The following is a 17,037-nucleotide window of genomic DNA, read 5'->3' as shown; positions in this document are numbered from 1 at the left end:
GGGGGGGGGGGGGGGGGGGAGGGGAAGGGTGGTGCTGGGATGAATTGGGAGATTGGGATTGACATATATACAACTAATATGTATAAAATGGATAACTAATAAGAACCTGCTGTATAAAAAAATAAATTAAAAAAATAATGTTGAAATGAAAAAAAAGATATATATAATATCAGCTGTGCACAGAGCTTGTCATCACAAGAGACAGCCTACCACAGGGAAAAAAAAAAAAAAGGCGGCTGTCTTCACAATATATTTAGGTTCCTCAAGTGAAATTACATTTGATTAGATTATTGGGGTTTTGTCTTATACTTTTCTGGTTGAGGTTTACTGGATTCTTAACAGATAACTTAGAATAAAATATTTCAAATGTTATGTATAAATTTAATCCAATTGAATGAGAAGAATATGGACCCAAAGAACTAATTTGTTTGTTTAAAAAGTCAGTTCCAATTGGAACTGCATCTAACTGTGGGAGCCACCAAAGACTAGGAAAGTTGCCAGATTGATACAGCTATTCTCAGGGGTCAAGGAAGTCGTCACTCATCACTGGCTTGGACTAACAGTTTAATTTAATTTTAAAGATGGAAATAAGTAATCCTGATTTAAGTCCTCACAGTTCCTATTGCCCTGCAAGTATCTGATGGCTTTAATTTTTCAAAAGGGCGTATTCTTTGCTGAGCACCTCTGGTGGACAGGAGGAAGGACGGCAGCATTCTCTGTTCACACAGTAAAACAGGATGTGGGCTTCACTAGTTCATTCCCATATTCCCAGGGAGCACCTACTGCATGCCGGGTCCTGGGAACAGAGATGAGTAAGTCACAGCCCAAGTTCTAGCTCATAAGAATTTCAGTGTTATGGGGAAAGTGTAAAAACGAAAACCTGGAACATGCTATAGAAGGACAAAGAAAGGCACGCAGCTGCCTTGGGGTGGAAGAAAAGGTAAAGGAGGAGAGTTTGTCCCACGGCCAAGACAGGAGAGTGCGTGCCAGGTAGAGCGCATAGGGCAAAGGAAGGCCAGCTTGAGGGCTCACGTGGAGAAACAAGAGTGTGGTAGAAGAATCAGGTTCAGCTGAGGAGAAGCTGCTTAAGAAGAAGCTGGAGAAAAAGGCAGGGGCCAGTGAGGGATCCTGTATGCCACCTGTATGCCATGATGAGGAGTTAATAAAGCTTCAGGAGTATGATTTGGAGTCCTAGTTAAATTGACTCTCTAAAAGTCAAGTTTTTATTATTACAGTATCATTTATACAGTTGGATATTAATTATCCATGCACATATTTTTTAAACTATTTTCATACCCATTCTGTTATCTCATAGCCCAATTCATCATGCTTCTTGACTTCTATCCTTCTACTAAACCCTCAAATATTAAGAAGGTGCAAATTATTTTACATCAGGCGAAGCAAAACATAGGAATGTAAATCCACTATTCCCTCCCAACCAAATGAATATATGCTTCAGAAGCCAAATAGGAAGATCTTTTTTTTTAAATTTTATTCCATACGAATTCACTTTTTCAAAAAGGTAAATCTATATTTGTCTCAGTTTCTAAAACTTCATTATTAAGACGTAGAAATAATGAGGTGAATTTCTGATATTTAAAGATCTGCAATAAGACCTACTTGCACCATTACTTAATTTTAAATTACATCAGTATTTGAGAATATTAATTTTCCTGACTTTCCTCCTTCTATCCTAACAAAAAATGACCTTGAAAATCATGTATCACTGCTTGATTAAACATCAGATTGTATTCAAAGAACTGCTCTGGGCAACAGGAACAATTCTCGGAATTTTAATGAAAACATTTTATTTTGGAGGCAAGCCAAGCATGTTTTACAGCCCTAAATTCCTCTGCCTGTTTAAATTTTTTTTAAGTTCAAAACTAATCAGTGATTAAAATAAAATGCATACAATATTGTAAATCAACTACACTCCAATAAAAATTTTTTAAAATAAAATAAAATGCATAACAAAGCAAATTGGTAACCCTACACTGCCACTTGAATCTGAATAAAACTATAAACTGGTTTTTATCAGAAATACTTAAGTTGTTAATAAATGACAGGGTCATGCAGTTTATGTAGATAAATTTGAATACCTACGTATTGGAAGTCCTGTAAAATCGATAAAAATAATAGATGCTTAGGAATTTTTTTTAAGGGAAAAGCATAGATCCTCCCAATGTAAATGAGTAATCATCACATCAATTATTTCCTTTTTTATCTGCGAAACATAATCCCATCTCATTTACCTGCTTAGTTAGTCTATATATAGGACATTACTCTTGAGGCAACTATCTACCAGCTAACATCAGGAAAATACTGACTTCCCTGTACTACCTTCTGTGAGGGTAATCCAATTTTAGTGATAAAAATAGACAAATTAAAAGGTTAAAACTCTACTGACTGAGTAAAGCAGGTTTACACTGTTTTGTTCCTCTTAATACAGAATGCAAGGCTATGGAAAGCCTTTTAAGACAGGTAAGAAACAATTTTACTAAGTTATTCTTAGAATAAAGCTACCAAAAGAACAGTCTGTCTAACCTGATTTAGACATCATGAGAATCAGTAACATGTGACACTCTGCCTACTCTATGAAAATGAAAATTTAGGCACAAAATGTTGCATTGTTATTGTAAAGCCTCATTTATTTTGAAGTGATAAAAACCTGCAAAAGAGGAAAGGCAAAAAGGGTGAATAGTGAGCTCAAAAGAATCCAGTCAGCCTTGTTCCCTTCTGATTCTTTTACATCACTATCCAATTAAGTCTATAGTAACAGAGCAGGACATGTCAAATACAGGTCCTTCATGAAGTCCCTGTGCTGGTCTGAAACTTTCAAATACCATTGAAAGTTTTCAAACCATACCAACAATGCAAATTATTGATGTTTCCATTTAATTTTAACTTTAATCAAAATCTTCCAAAATTACTGAAAACAAAAGGCACATTACTTACTCTCTTTATACCTTAGGTGATTCTTATGACTTGTACATGTATTATACAAAAAATAGTTTTCCACCCTCTATCAATTTGGAAATCATGATTATGAACACTCCAATGACAAATGTCATCCTTTTAAAGAACAGAGTACTACATTTTAACCTATTTACCGTGTTTGTTTGAAACTGCACAGGCCTCCATCAGAGTATTTTGTATACTACTTTCTTCTAAAAGGTCTGATAATTACACATGTAAACCCCATGAGGTTCAAATTGTTTATTTATCTAAAAAACACTTAAAATTCACTCTTGCTTGGCAGGGCAAATCCCTGACAATATTTAAGTTCTCTGATTTACATCTCTCTCGTACCTTCTCCTTATTCCCAGACTTACTGGAAACACTCTTGGGCTAAAAGCTTCACTGGCCAGGAGGCCCCCTAACCAGACCTCCTCTTCCTGGGTTCCCTTTCCACTCATCTACTGTCTCATGCAGTTAGCAGGTCTCTCTGGCCACCTCTCATGTCTAACAAAGTTCATTTGGTAGATGTGGCTGTCTGGCCAAGTCTTTTCTTCCTCACAGTGGCAGGCACCTCTCTCTAAAAACAAGACCTTCCCAAGCGGAGTCGGCCTACTCTTTACTCAAGACCTATGATCCAATCCATCACAGACACTCCTGACATCTTGGCTCCCTTTCTAAGCCTCTGACTCCCCTTGCCTCCGCCTTTATTTTTCTCATCCTCTAGGTCAATATTGGTCATTTCTATTTAAGCTACAAGTCTTAATGAGTAGAGTGCCCTAGTTTTACATCCATAGACACAAAGCATTAGAAATATAATAGTTTATATCTACAGAATGACTGGTAGATATAGCTAATTTTATAACAGCACAAGTAGATAGGCAGCAAATTTTCTAATCTATAGCAACAACTAAGCAATAGTAATTAAACTATTCTCTAAACTAAAGGTTGCAGCTAAACCTTTACCTGAGACACTGGCAATTCTGGATCTGGTTCCTGGAAAGCATTAAGAAGGTTGTAAACATTTTTAGGATAATACAGTTTCTAAAATTAAAAGTCTTAATGACCAACCAAGTATTTGTAGGTGGACTCAAACTCATTCAATAAAAACCCAAACATGAACTTTAATCTTTCCCCAAAAGTGCCCTCACAAGTTCTGTACAAGTAACACCCTATCCACTGAAGAGTGCTAAATTTTCTATGATCAGAAAATTCTAATTACTGTTACCTCATTTAGAGCACAGAGAAGAGATCTTTACATATTTAATGAATTCACAGTATCTCAGGAATTAAAAATAATTTTACAACTATACCAAGGAAGCTATTTTTATATTCAAAAACAAGTTCATGGTGGTTAAAGCATTCAGACTTTAATCCCTTGAGGAGGAGGAGGAAAATCCACATACTATAAACCCTTCTATTCCCCATAAACATATGGGATCAGTGGCTAAAGATAAGAAATTAATTCTGACTGCAATGTCTTCCGAGAAATTTTTGTAAATAGACTATATAATATATATCAGGGTCAGGTGCTGATAAACTCAGGGTTTTTTTCTGTCCAAAATTAAATAGAAATGCATTGGTTAAAAACACAGATTTATAACAAATTTATTTATAAAAGATCTACACTTTCACATCTACAGTCAGCAGGCTCTGAACACTCAATCTGCAGCATGTTTTACTGGGAAAGCTACTAAGAAACAGAAAAAGGAAAGAAAAAAAATCCTTGCTTTCTACAGCTCTAAAATCCAAAAAGAATATCCGAAATATGTTTTAAAGAATATATTATGTGTGCAAGCAATGTGTAAACCATCTGGTCACCAAGCAAGGATAAGCAATTTCACATGACACACAGCAGCAACAAGAGAGGAAAAGGCTAAACTAAGCTAGAAAGTAAGAGTCCTAGGGGGTGGGAGTTAGAGAATACTTGGCAATCAGCTGAACAGAACACAAAACAGCAACTAAGAAGACACAGCAATTGGAGGTTTTCAATGCCGGCGTGCAGAAGAAAGAGCTGGAAAAAGAATAGATTTCCTAGATCCCACAATCCATATTTAGAGAAATACACTGATACAGGCAATGAGATGACAGAAGAAATAACCCCTTCTATTCTTTCTTCTATTTATTTGTATACGTGTCTAAATGACCCCCCATTATCTCATTTGAGTCCCACAACAACCATTTCAGGGAGGCAGGTAAGTGTTATTATCCATTTTACAGATCAGTAAACAAATTCAGGGATGTCATGTAATTTGCTCAAGGTCACACAAAGAAGCCAGAGCTCTTTCTTGCCAGTCCACCTTGGAGATTAAAAAAAATGAGTTAGATACATAAGGCAGGATTGAAGGGTAAAGTGTAGGAGAGATACAAGATAAGTTCCATATAGAAACAGGTTAAAAAGTTTACTAGAGGTGATTGTAGACAGCGTTTGAAAAGGAAAACAGTGAAAGGAGACAGAGCCACGGAAAGTAAGTAAATGCTGGACGCTTGTTAGTCTGCAGGGAGATTCCTCCAGTGGCCCAAACTGACCCCGGCAGCTCAGCCTCAGAGCACTCTGTTCACCAACGAACGCCTTCATGCTCTCTGTGTCTCGTCCTGCCCCGCAGGATTGCACTTACGACTTACCAGGCAGGTAAAGAACATTAGGGACCTGATGCGAAATGAGAAGAAAATGAGAAGGGAGAGGATGGAAAGGTGTAGAGACCGGTGAGGTGGTACGGATGGAAGATGGAGGCAAGGCTTAACCACGAGTCGGCAGAGAATACATTAATTCCACAACATTCTCTTGGCATCCCTGGAACCCCGAGAGGCACTGAAAACATTCTATGTGGGAAGGCACATAATTAAATAAATTACAGTACAATGTGTTAAATGCCATACTCAAGCATGGACCAACCACAGATGACTTAGATGGAGGACAGAAAAGCAGAACATGAGAGATAAGGAAGTCAGGGTAAAAAGAGAGATTATTCTGGAAATGATTGTGTACCAATGATCTATGAAGTATATTCCACATCATTTTATCATCAATTTCACTGGACACTTTCCTCACAGATGCTCTCCAGATTACCAACAATCCTTTCAGAAAGATATGACAGAATCCCACCTGCAAATATCTCTAGCTAACTAGAGATAATAGCAGCTCACTTTTTTGATCACTTAGCATGTTTTAATGAACTTAACCCTCACAACAACCCTCTGAGGTAGGTATGTTATCATGGCCATTTTACGGATAACTCTGAGGTCAAAGTGTGCAGGCAGTATTTGAACCTAGACACTCTCAGTCAAGAGCATGCACTTTGCTTTACATATGAGACCATAGCAAGGCCAGAACGCAGACTACTGCAGAGTGTGGGAAGACCAAGGCCAGGTATGGCTGGTCTGGAGATCCACCAGGAGCAGCAGAACGATGGAGGAAAGAGTCAGGATATTTTAATTTAGAGACAGGGCAAATTTAGTGATTTTGTTTTGTTTTTTTTTTGTGTGGCACGCGGGCCTCTCACTGTTGTGGCCTATCCTGTTGTGGAGCACAGGCTCCGGACACGCAGGCTCAGCGGCCATGGCTCACGGGCCCAGCCGCTCCGCGGCATGTGGGATCCTCCTGGACCGGGGCACGAACCCGTGTCCCCTGCATCGGCAGGCGGACTCTCAACCACTGCGCCACCAGGGAAGCCCAAATTTAGTGATTTAATTTTTAAATCACTAAGACCTTCATCTGGGTCTCTCTCAATTATAGTTTTTATGATTTAAATTAATCCACATACACAGGAAACCACAAGTTAGGTTCACTTGGTCTAGCAAATTATTTCCATGGGTATTATCAGCATAGTTTGAGTAGAAAGCATCAGGCCCAGGCCTAGAGTCAGAAAACCTGGGCTTGATCCTCAGGGAGCCACTTAGCTGCATGACCTTGAACAACCTCCATTACCCAGTCCTCCTCTCAAATTAGAGCAATAGTGCCTACTTTATAGGATAGCTTTAAAAATAAAACCTTGAAGATTATTTCATAATTTTCAGAGTGCTTATACCACAGTAGTTCATGAAGTATAAGGTGGTAGTACTTTCAACAAGAAGTATTAACCACACAGAATTTCTTTATAAATACATGTACATAATGAACAGAAAAGCACCCAACTCTCTATTACTTCCTTTTTCAGAACTCAGAACTGACTCCCAGTTACGGCACATCAAATTAAAACTTCCCTTTGAATCTCCGTGAAAGTAAGAAGACAGGGAAAGTAGAGTGGCACTGCCTAGAACCAGCAAAAACTCACCAGCATAAACTTCAGTTCACAGTAGTTTGCTTCCTTCCTTCCTCCCTAGGGTATAGCTTTCTCTTAGGTTGTTGCTATTACTTTAGGGAATTAAATCTCCAGATGATGCTGAATGCAACTTCCAAATTGCCACCAATACTTACTCTGGCTAATGAGTCTGCCCAGCTCTGCTCTTAAAACTACAGAGTCATTATTCAGAATTTAGCAAAAACAGGAAGGAAAAGAAGGTAAGAGAACAGAGAAATGAATGGATTTCAGAAGGTTTAGGGAAATCTAGTGACCAAGGAGCCAAGTGGGAATGTAATCTTTAAAATTCAGCAACGTGAACTGCTCTGCAGAGTACAGAATCAAAAGAATGCCTGGTTATAAGTCTCCATGGCCCCAATGAGGAAATAAATTAGATAATCATACAGAAAGATGTTTATTTGGCTTGGATCACCAGATCATTGTCTCAACCAACTACTAACATACAGCTCATTGGGGACCCCTGCTTCTCGACCTTTCATCTAAGCCAGTGGCTTTCAGCCTTTTCTCCACCTTCAAACCATTGACAGTAATAACCCCCTCCTCTCTCATTATAAGCAGAGATTGCGAGTGGCAAGAAAAATGTGAATTACCCCCATTCTGATAAACAGCTAACCCTCCCACTCCCAGAATCACAGATTTTAACAATTTAAAAATCTATCAGCAATCTACCTCATTAAGAAAAGTATATTAACTTTAAAAAAAAATCAACGACTACCTCTATGTTTTATGAACTGTTAAATTATACTGGAGCTAAAATCGGGGCTGCTTTTAAAGCCATGAATCTGACATATGGAACACAAAGAACAGTAATCAGATTAAGCAACTAATCAGGATGACCGACATGAGCCGTAAAAGCAAGCATTCCCTCTAGGTCATGTTGCTGCATGGAAGGCCATTTTGCATTTCTCTCTTTTATGTCTTTTAACTTTTAACCACTTTTCTAGTCACGATTTAGAGAACACTTTGAAAAAAGATAGCACTTCTCTATGAATTGATTGTTCCTACTGTCTTTTGTCAAATGGGGAAACTACGATGATGAATTAACCAGTTATCCTTCTTTATTCTTAACTGATCAGAACTTTAATGTCCTTCATGCTTACAGACCCTGCCCTCTGTTTCACACCATTCTGCATCTGGGAAAAGCAGTTCAGAATCCATCTTTTTCAGGAACCCTTCCCAAACATCATGTTATTACCTTCAACCTACCCTTCAGTCCTCCCGTATCCAAATAAAATTGTGTAACGCTAAGGAAACAAGCTGGTCCATAGTATATCATACCTCTCCAGCCAACCTGACTACTCTGACTTTGGCAAGAATCAAAACTAAATAAAATCCACATGTCCTAACAGAAAATACAAGGCACTAATTAAATATTTTTGATGATACTATACCAAAATGGTATCTCTTAAAGGAGAACTAAACGTAGAAGAAATAGTCTTAGAGGTGGGCTTCCTTCCAAAAGGTTAATGTATCACCACCAAAACGTCTTTTTGAAGCTCCCTGGACCAGCTTATAAAAAGATTAGCAAACAGCAAATCACTTTAGAGAGGTTCTCCTCATCTGGGAGAAAAATAAGCAAAACCCAAAGTGAATATTAACATAAAAAACAAAAGCTATTTTTGTTCTAGAAAAAAAAAAAGCAAGAGCAAAAATGAATCCATTTGGCACTCAGGAGAAATATTTTAATTTCCTTTCTCTTCCATGTGTCCAGGCACTGCTTCAAAGTCACTCATTTGTAATCAAATCAGTTGCGTGGCACAGGAATGGTAATTCAAGAAGCTGCAGAGGAAAAATATTCTACTTTAAAATGTAGAAGCCTCAAAAAAAAAAGCCCATGAGGCTAAAGGGGTATATGAAGATAAACCAGGGAAACCGCAGGGGCTGAGAGTCATCTGCCTCTGCTCTGATCACATTACTGTTAGCTTTTCATAGATTGCTAGTCTCTCCATTTAACTTCCTCCACTGAAACAAGAGCGTTGTGAAGAAATACCAATGATGATAATGACTATCAGAAACACTCTCCTGGAGGGATCCAGGAAGAATTTGCTCAACTGATTTAAAAAAAAAAAACTGACCCTCGAGATAAGAAATGAATTAAGAATGTCCATAATGCAATTACATGTGTATGAAAAGGTGAATACATATAAGAACCTCTGGTGCTGAGAATTAGGATGGGGGGCAGGGAGAAGCAAAGACCACCAGGCAATTAGGGTGATCTCCATAAACAGAGTGGAAGTTGGCACACATAAATAACACCATCCAGATGCATATATGAATATGATCAAGGCACTCATTCAGCAAAATACATAATGACGGCACCTGTGTGCCAGATTCTGTGCCATTCCATACGGATCTGCCATCCTGGACTCATATTCTAAGAGAAAGAATGAGAATTTTCAAGCTTTTAATCAAAGGAACCTCCTAAAGCTTCCTGAAGCTCCTCATTAAATGCATCAGCACTCTAACATAAATATTTAAATTCTCTTTAATTAATTAACAAAAAAGCAGGATTGCTTTAAGCTTGGGGAAATCATAATGCAAAATATTTCCAAAATGAAATAACACTTGGATACAAAATGCACAAATCGGTGCTAAGAGAAGCATACAGAGAAGAAGCGCAGTGTTTAAAGGCTGGATCAAAGAATAACTAATAGGAGTGAGCCATGTAAACTTTTCAGAGGCCCTAACCAGGAATCCAAAGGCCGGTTTGGTAAGGTAACATCAAGTTAAAACTTCTGTTCCGGGCTTCCCTGGTGGCACAGTGGTTGAGAGTCCGCCTGCCAATACAGGGGACACGGGTTTGTGCCCTGGTCCAGGAAGATCCCACATGCCGCGCAGAGGCTGGGCCCGTGAGCCATGGCCGCTGAGCCTCCGCATCGGGAGCCTGTGCTCTGCAACGGGAGAGGCCACAAAAGTGAGAGGCCCGCGTACCGCAAAAAACAAAACAAAACAAAACCAAAACTTATGTTCCTGGTGAAGTGCTACTCGTCATTCTGACAATATATATAGTTCCTCCTTAAATAAACTATCTCAGCATAACAAATAAAAAGGATTAGAAAGGGAAAAAATGTCATAAATTTCTTCTAGATCTGGTAGATTCTCCTCGGCAGCCTTTGATACTTGTAGGAGCTAAACATATCAACGCCTGCTTATAACAATAAAACAGTAACAAAGAATTACATTAAAAAAAACATTTCTAGGATATTAAAATTAATTATGTATCACATCACGAAGTATTATTTCAAATCCACAATAAATAGGATAGTGGAAGAGGCCAGGACTTAACAAGATCTGTTGCCATAATGATCTTAACCATGTCAGATAGTTAACCAATGACAACAGCAATATTTCCCAGTATGATCCTGTATCTTTTATTCTTCACCACCATTCTCATTCTCAGATCCACTAACCATTCCCTGTAACAAGTCTTAATTTTCCAAGAGGGCCAGCAAGGCCTAAAGGGAACTATATAAGAGGCCAAATAAAACGATCCAAGTTACTACCTTGTTTAGCTGTTAATTTTGGAGACTTTAAATGAAGTTCTTAATTTGTTCACCCTGTTCTCCCTAGGTACAAGGAAAGGGGTCAAGATCTCCGCGACAGCTCCTTCTTAACCATTAATAGAAACGCTGATGCTTTGCCTATGCAGTTCCCAAAGTGACAACATCTCCCCAGGATAAATTTGTACCTCTCCCCCAAAAAAGGAATCAGTCAGCGGTCGAGTAAGTTTCAGAATACTGTCTTAATCAAAATTAGGCAGGTTACCTTCCTTCAGGACTTCTCAGAGCCTTTAATCCAAGTACACAGATATGTCAAATTCCCATTTAGCTAAAAATCTTGAAAAAGGAACAGCACATGGGAAAATGTACTGGAAAAAGTTCAGAAACACAGAGTTTTGAAAAATTAGGCTACATAAGCACCAAAGAAGCAGCACAGGATAGACAAAGGGAATGGGCTTACCAGCTTTGTACCTTTGGACAAATTACTTCACCAAGTGCCTCAGTGTGTTCTATCTGTAAAATGGGGGAAATAGTACCAACTTCCTAAAATAGCTGAGGATTAAATGAGATAACATATAAAACCCTCTGAATCAAGCCTGACACAGAGTAAATACTCAATAAATGTTACCTATTATCTTTGTTACATACTTTGCAAGGTTATTTTAAGCAAAGAAATACACATAATTTATAGAATATATCCCTGGCAAGTAGTAAGCACTCAATAAAAGGTCATTGAACACTGTAAAGTCCTGATCACAGTGTCTAGCACAAACTAAACCTGAATTGCAGTACTGAATGTCACTATGATTACATCATTAAGATTAGACACACGGAAAACAAACTATGGTTACCAAAGGGGATAGCAGGGTGCGGGGGTGGTGGTGGTGGTGGACAGATTAGCAGTTTGGGATTAACATATACACACTACTATATATAAAATAGATAACCAACAAGGACCTACTGTATAGCACAGGGAACTATATTCAATATCTTGTAATAACCTATAATAGAAAACCCGAAAAAGAATATATGTATGTATAACTGAATTGCTTCGCTGTACACCTGAAACTAATACATTGTAAATTAACTATACTTCAATGGTTAAAAATGGTTTAAAAAAGATTATAAGGTCTTAACCATTAATAAAAACACTGCTGCTTTGCCTATAACACATTTCCTAATGTGACAACATCTCCCTAGGATGATAACAACAAAGATATCTGAGCCTCGCCCACTGCCAAAAAAGGAATCAGTGATCAAATAAGTTTCAGAACTATTGTATTCATCAAAATTAGGCAAAGTTTCTTTCTGCAGAACGCCTCAGAACCTTTAGTATGAATCTCTAAGTAGGGAATATACATTTCCCAAATGCATTTAATGAGGAAACTTTCTTTCACTGAGCACTCTTGGGACTGTTGTTCTTTGGAACACAGAATGGAAACTATCCTAACTCAATGGAAAAATAGAACAATGTCTGGTACATCACTAGTTTGTAACAAACTTTGGTTGTACAAATGTAAAGGGGTCCATATTTTGTCATGGTTCCCAAACATATTTAAGGGTGAAATCCTTTTTTTTTTTTTTTTTTAAGCAGCATTTGTGGGACTACAATGCCAGGAAACATATCTGGAAGCATGCTTGTCTATGGAAATGCAGTCCTATTAACCAATGTGACCTAACACAAGCACAACCTAGTTTAGCATTCCTACTAACACAGATTGCTCTGTGGGAGATGTGCTATCTGAAGGCCAAAAGATTCACTTTAATAGGTTACCCTCAATCCATTTGCTGGGCACTAAGGCAGAGCCTAGTGACAGTTTTCACACCTCAGTTTATGGAACTCCCCCTCAATTTTCCTTTTTTTTCTAACATCTCCAAGGCAACACCACTAGAAGAAAAGCTGGGAAACTATAACTACATGGGTACGTTCTGCATTTAATAGACGTACTCATAAACTACCAGAGTTCTGCTCTCCCTTTTTCTCCTTTTTTGTCTCTTCCAGGAACTACCTGACCCCCAGAGTTGTACCTCTCTGATACCTAGCATAAAAGCCTTTCACTCACTTTATTTAATATTATACTTTATTTAAGAAACCCTAAATAAACTACTATAATCAATGCCATCTTTCCTTCTTTTACAGGAACTTTTTTCCCATCCCTCCCTCCTAATAATGAATGTATCTTATCCTCTCCTAGATTCTCATTCCTCTAATTTGCATTATTTGCCTCAAGTTGCACTCAAGCCCCAGCATCGAAGGTTCCCCACTCTTGGACAACAGTCTTAAGATGAACCAGAAGGATTACACGTTTGATCAAAAGAAAAAAAGGTAGCTATTTCAACAGGGAGTGGGAAGTTACAGATCTTTATGTTTATACATAATGGTTTTAGAAATCAATACCGTACGTGCAGCGAGCTTAAGAGCCCATCCACATGCAAGTATAAAGGAACTAACAAAGTTCGTCACCAAATTGTTCCTTTAAGCGACGTTTGAAGGAAAGGGTCTGCTGAAGTTTGAGGAGGGGGCGGTCGTGGCACAGCACTCGTGGGTCCCGCGGGCAAGGACCCACCGGCCAAGGCTCCAGGGGGTCTCGCTCCAGGTGCCTGCGCTGACCACAAGGTCAACCTCGCCCTGCGCCTTCTTCCCTGGAGACCCCTCCCGGGGACCTGGGAATCCCCCAGAGCCCTCAGTCTTATTGCCGGGATCCACAGGGCTGACGGCGTCCGGCCTGTACCTGGTCATAAGGGGACTTCTCCAGCATCTGCGTGCACAGATCGGCGCAGAGCTGGAACTTCCTGCGCCTAAAATAGCTCCAGGCCAGGAGGAGCGGATCCATCTCCGAGCCCACGGCGGCTCCGAGAAAGACCAGGGCCCGGAGCAGGCGGCGTCCAGCCCTGCCCGGCAACGCGCGGGGGCAGGGGCCTTGCCAGAGAGGCGCCCCGCGTCGCGCCTGAGAATAGGAAAAAGAAAACCCACCTCGAGTAGAACTCAGCTATAGGACTGCCAAACCTTGGCTTTAAAAATCATATACTTTTAAAGACTACATATTTCATTAATTTTCTAGAAGAAGGAACCGTGGCTAAAGTAAGAGGCAGTGACTTAGACACCTGCAACTGGGGTCCTCCACCCACCCAGAGGAGGACCGGTTGCCTGGCAACCGAACTCTCCGCGTACTCTGCCAGTCCCAGAAAAATCCCGAGAGTTGACCGTACGGCCGGTCGTTGTCATACTCTTACTCTTCAGGCATTCTTACCCCTATCACTTATCCCTCCGACTTTAGAAACACAAACATGAGAACAGTTTCTCCAATACCATCTCGCCCACCAGAACCCAAAGACCTAAATCCTAAAACTCCCAGTCTGTTTTTCTAAATCCCTCTCACCCAGTCTCGGTGTCCGAATGAAAAGGTACATTGAGGATTGCTTAGTCCAAACCGTTCGTTTTACAGATAAGAAACTGAGATGAGCTCAGAGAAATTATTAACCTAGTGTGGCGTGGAGTTAGGGAGCTGGATTGTAATCCAGATGACTACAAACTGTTAATACCATTTGTTAATTCCACGATGCCTAGGGGTTCTGGATTATAAATCGGTGACATTTTTGCCAAACAAAATAATGTACGAAAAAAAAATCTTTAAGGAGGTTTTGAAACACCATCTCCACGTACTTGTTGCTTGTCAAATGTTTACTTGTGCAGAGTGATTTTTTCAGGTACAATTCTGACTTTCCTCTAGAGATTTACACAGATGACAAATATCTTTTATGGTTAGGAAAAGAGAAGTGTGACCAAGCTAAGTCCAGGTTGACTTCATTATGGAGGACTAGGGGATATTTTTTCCTTGCCTTCTTCCTACCACAGTGACAGAGGCGGGAGAGGAAAAGTTAACTCGATATTGAAGAACTTTCTGATCAGTTCTAAATCTCCTTTACAGATAAGAAGCGAACTAACAGCTCTTAGTAAAGATAAATCACTCGTAATTTTCTGAAACCACTAAGGTACCATAATGAAGACATTATATTGAATCCAGATATATATACTTCTCATATATATCATAATGAAAGCTTTCTAAAATAAAAAATGGGTTGTGAGTAGTTTTTTCTCCTTTACTAAGCAGTCATTCTTGAATTTTTGTATCTTGGAAGCAATTAATTATCAGGATTGTGATTATTCCAGTTACGTTTACTACAATTAGTCCATTTGTGTTTCCCTGGAGGTGCCTCTAGAAATGTAACCGGTCTAATGCAGCAGCCTACTGTTTCTAGGGGTCAGGACTTTAGGACCGTACATGCTGGAACTGGCACTTGGGCTCGATATTTCACAGGGTCCTTTTGTTTTCTGGTAAAATGTAAGTGGAATCTATGTAAGTGATTCTCAACCCTGGCTCCATATTAGATAGATTATTTTAAGTAAACTATTTTAGAATATATTTAGATTTATGGAAAAGTTACAAAGATAGTACAGAGAGTTCCCATCTACTCCTCACCCAGTTTCCCATTGTTAACAACATTACTACAGTACATATGTCACAACAAAGGAACCTACATTGGTATATTACTATTAACTCCACAAATTATTCAGATTTCCGTAGTTTTCCCCTAATACCCTTTTTCTATTCCAGTATCCCACTTTGGATACCATATTACATTTAGTCATCAATGTCTCCTTTGCCTCCTCTGGTCTGTGACAGTTTCTCAGACTTTTCTTGTTTATGATGACTTGACAGTTTTGAAGAGGGCTGGTCAAGTATTTAGTAGAATGTCTGTGGAGCTTTTAAAAATACAGCTGCTCACATTCCATTCCTAGAGAGTCTGACTTAAATGGTTTGATATAGGGCTGGAGCATCAGGTTTTTTTGTTTTGTTTTGTTTTGTTTTGTTTTTGTTTCCCATGTAATTCTAATGGGTAGCCAGGGTTAAACAACCTCTGTGCTGAGTTCTAAATGGTTTTGTATACGTTGTGATTATTGTCAACTTCCTAGAGAAAAAAATGTGTGTGTGTGTATATATATATATATATATATATATATATATAATTTTAAGAACATGTAATTCATCTTAGCTTCTTTCAGAAGGCTGTTAATTTTTTTTCTTTCAGAAAAGTCAAGTGGATGAGAAAAACTGTAGAATCTTAGCACATTACAGATTGTTAAGCATGTCTAAATGTGGCATAAAATGTTACTTTAAAAGCTTATAAACATTTGTTTTTTTAATCTTGTTAATATGTGTATAGTTAATTTTATGAATATATAGATAGATTTTGTTACATATTTTATAATTACTAATCCATAATGCAGAAACCTTTTTGTTTTTTATGGCCATGCCACGCAGCTTGTGGTATCTTAGTTCCCTGAGCAGGGATTGAACCTGAGACCTCAGCAGTGAGAGCGTGGAGTCCTAACCACTGGACCTCCAGGGAATTCCCAACCATTATTTTTTTTAATGACATGCTAGTGATAGGAAAAATAGTAGATGTAACAGTTCCTGGTGAAGGGGATGGATAAGAATTACTAGGGCTATTTTCCTACTGGAGAAAATGAAGCATAGAGAAACAACTTAATCTCTTTGAACGGGTCAATTTCACAATCAGAGCTAGATCTCAGCTCATGGATCCTTATCTTTTGCTTTCTAGCAACTGGATCTCTTTAGGTTAATTCAGTTTAAAATCAGATACGGAAGACAGTGTAACTTTAAATGCAAAAGGTTAAATTTTCTTAAATGTTAAATTGGAATCACTCAGGCCATTTAAACTTAACCCAAAACAAAAATAGAAATGTAACATGAGGTATTCTCTTGATCAATAGCTCCTATGTTTGGTGATAAGAATGCAGAGAAGAAAAAGACAGATCTGCCCCAAGGGTACTTATACATGAAGAATAGTTACAGGAAAGAGCATTGGGCTTGCGGTTAGACTTGCTAGCTGTGTTTTCTCAGGCAAATTAGGAATCAAGATAGGATGGTGATTAAAAAGTGGGCTCTAGAGCGAGATTTCCTATATTTGAAACCCTGTCTCTGCCATGCACTAAACGTGAGGATCTTAGGCAAGTGGTTTAATGGCCCTGTACCTCAGAAATGCGCTTCATCCATAACAGAATAAGTGTTTTCTGTATGCTTTAAGAATTTTGGATTCTGCTTTAAGAATTTTAGACTCTGCTTTAAAGAACAAGAAAAACAATGGGATGGATGAAATTCATAAGAAATGTTAAGAATACATAGTAAGTACATCTTTAACCTATAGGACACGTTAAACATACATAGAATAAATAGACACTTATGGCTTTTTCGCAA

General features: G+C 38.7%; 1 protein-coding gene across 1 annotated transcript in view; it reads right to left on the bottom strand.

Annotated features, from left to right (window-relative positions):
* The window catches only part of TTC8 (tetratricopeptide repeat domain 8), a 53,224-nt gene extending 39,242 nt beyond the window's left edge, over positions 1–13,982 (bottom strand). The window contains exons 1-2 of the mRNA XM_027120863.1: positions 13,929–13,982; positions 13,489–13,704 (exon numbers count right to left, since the gene is read on the bottom strand). Of these exons, the coding sequence (XP_026976664.1) occupies positions 13,489–13,704; positions 13,929–13,982 (270 nt within the window). The remainder of the gene's footprint in view (positions 1–13,488; positions 13,705–13,928) is intronic.
* Positions 13,983–17,037: the final 3,055 nt, after the last annotated feature.

The sequence above is a fragment of the Aethalodelphis obliquidens genome, unplaced genomic scaffold (genome assembly GCF_003676395.1).
Source record: "Aethalodelphis obliquidens isolate GAN/ISIS:26980383/991018 unplaced genomic scaffold, ASM367639v1 scaffold21, whole genome shotgun sequence".
Classification (NCBI taxonomy): Eukaryota; Metazoa; Chordata; class Mammalia; order Artiodactyla; family Delphinidae; genus Aethalodelphis; species Aethalodelphis obliquidens.
This window is presented reverse-complemented; position numbering and strand designations above follow the sequence as displayed.